The sequence below is a fragment of the Diabrotica virgifera genome, chromosome 10 (genome assembly GCF_917563875.1).
Source record: "Diabrotica virgifera virgifera chromosome 10, PGI_DIABVI_V3a".
In the NCBI taxonomy this organism is placed as follows: domain Eukaryota; kingdom Metazoa; phylum Arthropoda; class Insecta; order Coleoptera; family Chrysomelidae; genus Diabrotica; species Diabrotica virgifera.
In genome coordinates this window covers 69,139,142-69,151,159 of record NC_065452.1, presented here as the reverse complement: position 1 = coordinate 69,151,159, position 12,018 = coordinate 69,139,142, and the positions used below count along the sequence as shown (strand labels likewise).

The 12,018-nt window shown below is 32.3% G+C and overlaps 1 protein-coding gene across 2 annotated transcripts in view; it reads right to left on the bottom strand.

Annotated features, from left to right (window-relative positions):
• Positions 1-3,713: 3,713 nt before the first annotated feature.
• Positions 3,714-12,018, bottom strand: part of LOC114341750 (FERM domain-containing protein 5) — a 217,774-nt gene continuing 209,469 nt past the window's right edge. For both annotated transcript variants that reach the window (XM_050641461.1, XM_050641460.1), the window contains exon 9: positions 3,714-5,150. In XM_050641461.1, the coding sequence (XP_050497418.1) occupies positions 4,717-5,150 (434 nt within the window). In that variant the 3' untranslated portion in view covers positions 3,714-4,716. The remainder of the gene's footprint in view (positions 5,151-12,018) is intronic.

The following is a 12,018-nucleotide window of genomic DNA, read 5'->3' as shown; positions in this document are numbered from 1 at the left end:
ATCATAGACAGAGTGTCATGTTAAGCGAAGTGACACAATCTTTTCCTATTGGCTCAGTGCTGTTTCACTCTCACGCATAGCAAAGATGCGACAATAGTCCTCCCTTCCGTGCCTATACCCCCACTTAGTTTCATGTTAGTTGCTCGATACAATGTACTAAGAGATGCCGCAAACAAGTCCAAGGTATCTTGTCGTCAGGAAGTGCGGAGGGTAGGCCCAGTCTATGTTAATATATACGTCTCTGAGGTAAACCGGCATCTCGGAATAACCAATTTTAGGGTCCTGACTACAAATAATGAAAAAACTAAAAGTGCGAATTTTGTCATGAAATTTGGTACGTTGGGTTAAAATAATATTTGGAACAACTTGTTCAAATAACTTTTTCCGATATCTCTGACGCGAAGCATCAGAATATCGGAAATTTACTTAATACATTAGGTTTTCTCGGTCAGCAATTAAAACAATTCCATTTTTTTATCATTTAATATTTCGCCAATTGGTTGCCCGCTTCATCAGATGTGCACTACAATTTTATCAAAACAAAAATATGAGCAAAATAAGAATAAAATTACATGCATATCTACTTCCAAAGATGGAATTGTTAACAAATAAACGACACAAATATTGGTATTATACTTTTACAATTAGACTAACTATTTTCAAAATCATATGATATTATGAAATGTAAATAAAAAATGGTCAAAAACAAATGGGGTCTATTAAATTACATTTTTTTGGCATATTTTTTTGCTATTGCAAATTTGTTTTCGATATTTTATAGTTTTAGCCTCCCCTATTGTAAAAATCGCAAGCCGCCACTGCAAAATAGTTACTATACGGTTTATACGAGCACACCGGAATGTGTTTTTAAATCGGCGTCTCAAATATAATTCCAATATCGGACGTTATGTTTCTCTGAAGGTTGGAACATTGATACAATTCCATGGACGTCCATGTTTCCGGCACGTCCAGTGTAGTTACAATTACGTTGTTCATTACTTATGTGTTCAGTGTTCTGCCTGTCATTGTCATTTACCAATATTTACGATCGTAACGATAAGAACTTCTTACAATCCATCCAAAAACTTTTCCAGTATAACGCCCAATCAATGAAGCTACACCATACAAGAACGAAAATCCACGTTTCTTCCATGTCCTGTCACCTGATATGGTCCATTATTCATTTGTACCTTTTGTAATATTGGATGCACAAGTTGCCTCTTTTTCTTCTTCGATAGCTGAAGACATAACTTTTTTTTGCGGCGTTTTTGGTAAGTACAAATGGCAATATTTTTTATGTATGTATTGTAAGACATTTTTATTAACACGTTGGCTGCCGTAATGTTAAAAAAAGTGAGGCCCTACGGCCACGAGTCTCCCGCTTCTATGCTTTTGAGACAACTACGGTGTATCACGCGGCTATTATCAACAACAACATAAGACACAACATTTGTGTCTCACGGCAGCTAAAGTGTTAACACGTTAAGCCCCGCGTGAGGCAGCATCTGTCTCACGGTGCTGTGATCTTGGCGGACCGCATGAGCTTACCGTATCTCTCACAGCCGTACTGAAATTAATTGCCGGTCCACAGATCTCACAAAAAAAATTCATGCCGGGGCTTAACGTGTTAAGACATTATTTATCAAATCCATCAGACAGCAGAACTTATTAATTAGAGTCAGCGAATCCTAAATCTAAAATACGCATCACAAAAGCAAATCTGTTTATTTTCGAAAATAGTTTATTTCATGAGCATTACGCCCTAAAAAGTGAGTTTTCATTCTTTCACTAGATGAAACAATGCGAGGGTTTTTATAATTGTCACAGGTGACTTTTATCGTGAACCCTAGACCTTTCGATTTGCTTGATTCAAATTTTACTTTTCCACTACCCTCAACACACTTAACCAAAGAAGAAATAGTAGAAAAGAACTAACTTCTTCTTCTCCTTTCTCATAATCCTTAGTGCCTTTCAGGGCGTCGGATGTCGCCCTAAAAAACTAACAAAAAATCAATAATTCTATAATGCTTATTGAAATCTTCCGTTACACTTTCTTCAGTTTCAAACCTAATTGTTCTCGATGACATACTTGCTTCTATTGTGTCACTCATACGATTATATGGTGGCTTCATTTGTTTTAATCGTTCTCGCCTTGAACCTCTCACTTTTTTTATTTTCCCTACTAACTTTTCTTGTCATTTTGTTACAACTGCCCGCCAAAATGAGAGCCTCGTTTTATACGAAACTACACAGAGGTGCAAAAAAATCGATCCACTTACAAATTTGGTCTTTTTGATGTCTCGAATTTCCTAAACCTGTTGTCCGATTTAAGTGATTTTTTTTACCATGTTATAGCCTTATTTATTAACAATATCGCTGTAATAATATTATTGCTAGACAGGTAAACTGTCATTGTATACCGGGTGTACGAATCAAACTATGTTATTTTCTCAAAGTTCGCATCACCCTGTGGACTATTCTAGCATTTATAAAATACTGAAATTAAAACCCAACTACAGCCTCAGGTTTTCTTAACACTCTGTTTTTAGATTAATTCGCTTATGTTGGATAATAAAAAAGTTAGGTATTTAACAACTGGCCATGTTCGTCATCAGTACAGGATGTTTCTAAATAAGTGCAACAAACTATAAGTGCAACAAACTATAAGTGGTAATTTTACGTGAGAAAATAATGACAGTTTGCTTTATATTCATATGTCCGCAAACGCTTCGTTTCCGATATACGGGATAGTGGGTTTTAAGACGTAGTTATTGCACATTTTTTGACATACAATTAAGAATTTTATATTCACCATTGGCGTACATACGGGTAATATTATCGGTCATAATACCCGTTTGCGTGCCAATGGTGAATATTAAATGATTAATTGTATGTCAAAAAATTTGTAATAACTACGTCTTATTTGATTTGCATATCGCAACTGGTTTTAACGCAATAAATAAATCGTCAGTTTGTAAAAAAAATTAACATCCCGTATCTCGGAAATGAAGCGTTTGCGGACATATGATTATAAAGCAAACTGTCATTATTTTCTCATGTAAAATTACCCCTTAAATTTTGTCGCACTTATTTATAAAGACCCTGTACTGATGACGAACATGGCCCATTGTTAAAGTATCACTGTATCGCTTATCACTGTATAAATGCTGTCCACAGAGTGATTCGAACTTTGAGAAAAAAACACAGTTTGATTCGTAAACCTGGTATACAACGACAGTTTGACTGTGTAGCAATAATGTTATTACAGCGATATTGTCAATGCATAAGGCTATAACGTGGTAAAAAAATCACTTAATTCGGACAACAGGTTTAGGAAATTCGAAACATCAAAAATGACCAAATTTTTAAGTGGATCGATTTTTTTGCATCTCAGTGTATATATAAATTTATGTAATAGATCAATATATGATGAAAAAACAAGCTGCTACACATACAATGTCGATTGTATACAGTAAAACTGGTAATACTTTACAAAAGAGAAGGGGAACAGCTGTTGAACGTTTTCCGCTCAAGCGCGCTGGTGCGAAGCCGCTGCAAACCAGTCGAAAGCAGGCATATTCAACATGCTGTATCTCCTGTAATTTTGCTACGATCAATCTGAAATTTTCAGAGAGTATTCTTGCAGATAAGTACTTTCATTTAAAAATCTAAAATTTCAAACCACACCCTTCCTCTTAATAAAGAAAAACACATAATAATATAGTTTTGTAGTAATTTTCGTCTTCTAACATTTTACACACAATTACAAGGTTATAAAGACTTTATTGATGTTTATAAATATATAAGTTTGGTCTGCCACTATGTTATAGAACACCCTATATCATTCTTATTATTTTGTACTGTGAAGCTCAAAATTGGCTACAATTTTTGTTATTAACTTTTATTGCTATCTATTACTATAGAGCAGTGGTTCTCAATATGTGGTACATGTACCACTGGTGGTACATTTCATTATTTGCGGTGGTACACAAAACACACAAAAACTTAAAATAGTAGTACATAGTAAGTCTTGATTATACAATCTAAAAATATAGAAATATAATAAAAGAAACTTTAGATGGTACATGCCTCAAAAAGATTGAGAACCGCTGCTATAGAGGATCTACTGAGCTTTACTCCACTAATCAATCACCCTGTATATATAAACATATTGCGTGGATTAGATGTTTTTAAAATATAAGGAAACACGCATTACCATAAAAATAAAATAAAACTATAGTGCAGACATAGGTGCAACAGATAGCTGGTCAGAATGTTCAGAACATAATATAGGTAGAATATATATCATTTCAAACAATTTGTACTGTTTCATACACATATCAAATTCAAGATTTTAATGTGTTTCATTGTCTATTAACTTTTCATATATTTTACATAATTTCGATCACTTGTCGTTGTTGAAAGTGGTGTTTACTATTTAAACATGTTTATTTATATCTGCTGTTCTAAACAGCTCAATAACTATAAAAAGAAACCTAAAGCAATTCAGTTATTGTTTAACCTTAATAGTTAAAAAATATCCGTAAGACCATTTACATTAAGTTCCTTGTATTCTGACCTGTATTAAATTAAATTGGTTCTCGATGGTCATAGCAGAATGGGACTATTTTTTAACAGTTCTCTGTGCAATCCCTGGCTCCCTCAAAAGTATTCATATAAATGAGATCTTATAGAGTTATGCCAAGAAACCTGAGTTCAAAATAGAAGGTTGATTTTACTTCTCCAGTACTGCTTAATGGGTTCATAAACTTGATATTTAAGAGACATTATCTCTGGAACATTCCTAACACTATTGAAAAACTCCCAGTCACTTTCAAGGACAATTATCGTAGATATAAGAGCCAATACCAAAACTATAACTAGGGAAGGTATAAAAGCTCCTAAAATATTAAACTTCTTGGGTTTTTTAACAGGTGGTGGGATTGACTGAGCTGCACCAGGTAAGTATATTCTTCCAGAGTCAACATGAGAATGTGACAAAGGCGTTGGACTCCTACTTGAGCGATGTGATGGATTAGTGGTCTCGTATCCTCTGTAATTGTCAACCAATTGAGACTCCGAAGAGGAGTGTTCGAACGAATCACGAAAATAATAATCGCTAAAGCGGTCCATTGAATCGTCTTTTAACACTAAAACAGAAACGAAATTTGAATAAGATATTATTGTAGCAAGTATAAGATAAATTTTCAATTACTGAAACAGCTTACCCTGGGAAGCACATATTCTTTTTAACCTTCCGTGACTGGTGTGCGGACTCACACTCAGCAGCGAAATGTTTTCCCATTCCACCCAACCGCCTCGCTCTGTATTCCTTGACCATGTCTCGACTGTGTTTAGTGTATCATATTACCTACATAAGTGTGTTGGTTTGTTTTTGGTAGCAAATTGCGGAGCGAGAGTCCGGCACCAATGACAATTACATAGTAATTTCACAGATAAACATATTAAAATATTTGGTGTATTTTCTTTGTATTTCATAAGTGTGTCTGCGTAACTTGGAACCATATGGGAAACTTTTTTATTACCTATCAATTTTACGAAAAAAAGTTATTCTTCATAAAGTGCTCTGCATGGTCTAAAACTTAGGATTCAATCATCAGATATCAAATTTTATCAACAGTATACGAGGTATATAAAAAAATGTGAATTTCGTTCAAGAGTAAAGTACCTTTATATTTCACAATATCGAAAATTGTTATTAAGAAAAGCTATTTGGAATTAAAAATTATGTTATAATATGCAATTACATTCTTCTACTTGAAAAAAAAATTGAAATTTTGAGAGAAATTTATATTTTTTGACATACCTCGTACAAAAATGATAAAATTTGATCTTATAATTGCATCTGAGTTGTTAGACTATGGAGACCTTTTTATACAGATTAACTTTTTTCGTAAAATTAATAATAACGGGGTTATCGTAATAAAAATAATGATGGGTGTCCGTAATTTGAAAAAAATTTTTTTTTTTTCAATTAGAAGAATGTAATTGCAAATTATAACATAATTTTTAATTCCAAACAACTTTTCTTAATATCAATTTTCGATATTGTGGAATATAAAGGTACTTTCCTCTTGAGCGAAATTCATATTTTTGGACATACCTGGTACACTGTTGATAAAATTTGATATCTGATGATTGAATCTTAGGTTTTAGACCAGGGGTGGGCAAACTTTTTTAATAAGGGCCACAACATATTTTTGGTCTATTACCGAGGGCCGCAATATTTGTTACCTTAACATGTTCGAATTTTTAACTTTTTACTAATTTTGTTTAAGGGTAGGCATGGTTTGAAAATAACATTTCAAGCACCTTTCCTTGAATTTTGTTTTGAAATTATGGTAGAATTATTTTATTTTTAAATTAAATAAACATATTATTCAGTACAATTCATAGATTATTAAAAAAATTCAAGACCAAATATTGAAAAATATGTAAACGGTGGCAAATGTTTACAGGCAGCTCCAAAAAAATGGATTTTGCAGTAGAACTCGTCAATGGATCATATACAAAAAATTCAAAAATATTTTATTAGCTTATAAGTTTGTCGAGGTAACTCTGTTTTTTAGTTTTAAAGATTTTTGAGTTTCTGATATCACTCAAAATACAAGTCAAAATAACGAAATTTTTGTAAAAAATGGTGAAAATCAACATATTTATTATTGTTAACTAAAACATATCTCGACAGAGTTACCTCACGAAATGTCTAAAGAAAATCTATGAAAAATTTCAGGTGGATCTGTCAAGTAGGTAGTTTTTGAGTTATAATGTTTGAAAAAAGCAGTTTTGAGAAAAACGCGTTTGGTTTGACAACTTTTATTTCAATTTGTTTTTTGTCTGTCAAATCGTAAAGTGATGCACGCCGGAATATGTTTTTGAATCGCAGAGTAATTTACAAGAGACGGGAACAGCTCTTGAACGTTTCTCACTATGCTCAAGCTACTGCAAAGCGAGTCGAAGGTAGGGAGATTAAACATGCTTTACTTCCGGTAATTTTACTCCGGTCAAGCTGAAAATTTTAGAGAGTATTCTTGAAGTTTATTTACTTATTTATGTACTTTCATTTAAAATAATAAAAAACTCTAAATAATAAAAAAAATTCAAATTTTTCAAACCGTACCCCTCCCACCTAAACAACGTTCGCACTTAATTAAGCATGGTATTTCCCTCAAATATATGTGTATCTATATATTTATTTATTTTTATTTTATCTATGAACCCATTTCTTTTTTCCTAATAATATTACATATTATGTATTGTTCTGAGGGGCTTGTGACATCTTATGCAATTTACTATTTTATTTGGGAATAAGCCACAATTTAAGTTTGAAATTAAATTTATTTGAAGTTTCGATTTCCACTTCCGAAATCGTTATCAAAATACAAAACCTAATAAATTAAGCATTTATTTAATTAGTTTAATTTATTAATGTTTTGTATTTTGATAACGATTTCCGAAGTGGACATGAAAACGTCAAATAAATTTAATCTCAAACTTAAATTGTGATTTATTACCAAATAAAATAATAAATTTTATTTTCACATTGCTATTAGTTACTTAAATATTTGAAGGGAAATTCCGTGCTTAAATAGATGCAAACACGCATCATACGTAATAATATGCAACACGCGTCATTTAAATCAAAATAAACAAAATTATAAATTTGAAAAATCTTAAGATTCCCTTCATTGTTTTTGTTTTCTTTGAAAGAATTAAATAATATAAAAATATGCACAATGATTTAATCCTATTGAACGAATAATTAACAATATTAGTTATAACTGAAATGACGTTGGCGTTGACTACTTGCAAAACATTTTTGCACAATACCTGCTCATGGATTAAGCAGTGAAAAATAATAACTAATGTTCTGAAAATTGTTCATGGACGTAATGACGTTTTCTTAACATTACAATATTTGCTCCTCTTAAATTTGGTGCTACGTCAGTTGTTACACTTACTATAGGTGGTTACAGCGTTAATTTAAAATTTTCCAAAGAGTTCCAGACTACTTCAAAAATATCGTTTCCATTAATTTATTGAAATTTCGTGGATTTCATTCAGGGAGCCGACAAAACTCTGACGGAAACCCAAATAATTGCCCGCATTATGTTGAGAATTTGCGGAAAAATCACCCGCTGCGAAAGTGTTAATTAATAGCTGCATTATATATATTTGTTTATTAATATTAGCAATAATTAAAAAAAATCTTTAAATGAAAATAATTCACTTTTTTCCGCGGGCCGCAAAAAAATGTATAAAGGGCCGCATGCGGCCCGCACTTTGCCCACCCCTGTTTTAGACCATGCAGAGCACTTTATGAAGAATAACTTTTTTCGTAAAATTGATAGGTAATAAAACAGTTTCCCATATGGTTCCAAGTTATGTAGACACACTGTATAAGGTAAAAAATAGTTTACACTGATGATGGCCAGTTTGACCAAAAACGTTTTGTACTTCCACTCCTTCGTGGATAAATTTTAAGGATTTTTTAATAAATTCATACATGCCTACATACAACAGAAGTATTTACTTCATTCCACGTTGTAAAAATAGTATTCTGAAAATTGTTTTTGACTAATCATACAGGGTGTTTCATTGGGAAACGGAAATACTTTAACGGTGAATAGAGTTCACCGAGCCGGTTCTAGATATACTACATTTTTTGCCCTGCCGACTTTTATAACGGAGTTACAGGGTGTTTTGTCGATTTTGCCCATTTCTTTCCTAAGTCATAACTTTAGAACCACCATGTATATTTTTTTGATATTTGGTACACATATGTCTCATTCAAAACCCAAACGACCGTCATACTAATCATAAGAAAAATCCAGGGCCGGATTAACAAAAAATTATAAAGTAGTTGTGACCTTAAAACAACACCCTGAATATTAAAATTTTTAAAATCTCTTTGCATATTTGAAAAGAGCACAAAAAGTAAGTTTATTGGTTCGCTTCAATTTCTCGGCCAGACAATTTTATGACTTTAATTTTAAAATTATATTGAATTTTTTAAGAACTCTGACATTAAAAAGCAGGTATTATTAACTTTTAGTTATAAATTATTAAAGTTAATGAATAAATACTCATTTTAAAAATAATCAATACTTATTCTTATTTACCACATTGTAACGACCCAATTACTAATGACAAGAAATATCCAGGTCCGGATTAACAAAAAAATATAAAGTAATTGTGACCTTGAACCAACACCCTGTATATTGAAATTTTGAAAATTTGTCTTCGCATTTTAAAAGAGCATAAAAAACTGTGATTAAAGGTTCATTTTAATTTTTTCGCCGTTGATTTAATTACATCAATTTTGAAATTATATTGAAATTTTAAAGAAGTCTGAGATTAAAAACCAGGTATGTATTATTAACTTTTAATAATTTAATGTTAATTAATCAATACTTATTTTAAAAATACTTAATACTTATTTAATACGCTGGCTTCATGGATTCTCTGAATTTGTAGCTGTATACACATCATTAAAAATTAGAATTGCGAGAATTGGGATATTTTAATGATTAAGTAAATAATTAAAAAACAGCTATATCTAATAAAAAAAATTGTTTAAACAATTCAATATTTTAACATAAATTAAAAATATTTGAACTATAAGATACTCAAAATGTCCGCCATATTGTTCGATGCATTTCTTTGCTCGTTTTAAAAGAGTTCGAATCGATTTTCTAATTACATTGCGATTGTTCTTCATTTTTCTGGCAGCTCCTTGTGACCTTGACAGAATTAATCAATATGATTTCAAAATTGCCGTAATTAAATTATCTGCGCAAAAATTTGACATGGACCCTTTAACGCAGTTTTTCATGCTCTTTTAAAATACACAAACAAATTTTAAAAATTTCAATATACAGGGTGTAGTTTCAAGGTCACAATTACTTTATATTTTTTTGTTAATCCGGACCTGAATTTTTCTTGTCATTAGTAATTGGGTCGTTCCAATGTGGTAAATAAGTATTGATTATTTTTAAAATGAGTATTTATTCATTAACTTTAATAATTTATAACTAAAAGTTAATATCTGCTTTTTAATATCAGAGTTCTTAAAAAATTCAATATAATTTCAAAATTATAGTCATAAAATTGCCTGGCCGAAAAATTGAAGCAAACCATTAAACTTAATTTTTTGTGCTCTTTTCAAATATGCAAACAGATTTTCAAAATTTGAATATACAGGGTGTTGTTTTAAGGTCACAATTACTTTATAATTTTTTGTTAATCCGGACCTGGATTTTTCTTATGATTAGTATGTCGGTCGTTTGGGTTTTGAATGAGACATATGTGTAACAAATATCAAGAAAATATACAGGGTGGTTCTAAAGTTATGGTTTAAGAAATAAATGGGCAAAATCGATAAAACACCCTGTAACTCGGTTATAAAAGTCGGTAGGGCAAAAAATGTAGTATATCTAGAACCGGCTCGGTGACCTCTATTCACCATTAAAGTATTTCCGTTTCCCAATGAAACACCCTGTATAATTATCTTCATATGAAAAAGAACCAGAACGACCACAGCGGCTAATGTTAGACTGTCTCAGTGAAGATGAACATAATAAAGAGGTAGTGAACGACAACGACGAAGACAGCAATGTGGATATAGTAGAGACACAAGAAACATATTCTGATTCTGATAATGAAATTGAAGATGAGGACGTAGAAGTCAGTCCCTCACAAGTACTTTACTTGGTGGTTGGAAAAGATGAAAAAGTAAGTGGGCAAAACACTCCTCCTCACATCATGAACAGGGACAGTAAACTTGATTATTTCGTTAATAGAGATTGTGACCGATAGAAACCTACAACAATAAAAATTTCAGCGATATTTTTTTAATGATTTCTCGTTGTCAAGTAGCACGTCAGATGCTCTTCATTTTTGCGCAAAAATAAACACTCAGTGACATTAATGACAATTAATGTTTAACAACTTGTCAAGAGAACACCATGGACACATGGACATGTTTAGCAAATATTCAGGCACGAGATATCAATAAAATATTAGTTAAATTACACTCGAGCTCTTGAAAATTCCCGAATTGTATTGCCCTTGTGACAATTTGACATAATTTCCCTAACATAAATTAAAACTGTCAAATCCGTCAAACTCGTATACCGGGTGCTAAAGAGGTCGTTAACAATTTGGAGATCTCTCTCTCTCTCTTCAATCCTGACCCCCCGGAGGGAGTGTAGTGGTCGACGTGATGTCGTGTATTGTCCGTCTCCAAAGATCTCTGTCTCTGGTCATCTTTAACTCATGTATAGGTCTTTTGCATATTCCTGTAATTTGATCTTGTTGGGGATCTTCCTCGTTATCTTCGGCCTTCCACCTTTACTTGTATAATGAGTCTTTCCATGTTTTCTGTGTTGGCTCTCATAACATGTCCAAAGTATTTTAATTGTTGGAGATGGACTTTACTGGAGAGTCGTTGGCTAACTTTTATCTCTCTTAAAATTGAATTATTTTTTCTATGGTCGGTCCAAGGAATTCGTAGAATTCGTCTCCAACAGAACATTTCAGTGGCGTCTATCTTCCTTCTTTCCGAATTTCTCAGGGTCCAAGATTCACATCCATAGGTCAGTATTGGGAATATTAATCAGTTGATCAACCTCATCTTTAACGCTCTTGAAATTTGACAGTCCTTCCATATTATGGTCATTTTTGCTGTGGCGACTTTTGCTAGATCACATCTACGTTTTATTTCTTCCTTTAGTGACCCTGTGTTTGTGATTAATGATCCCAGATATAAGTATGAGCTCACAACCTCAAACCGATCAGTTGTGGTTATATGTGGATGATTGTTATGTAGTCTATCCACTATCATGATCTTTGTCTTTGATATGTTTAATTGCAGACCAAATATTTGACTTTCGTTTTCAACCAGTCGTATAAGATCAATCAGCTCTGCTTGACTATTTGCAAGAAGGGCTGTGTCATCTGCGAAACGTAGGTTGTTTATTTTATGACCATTTATTG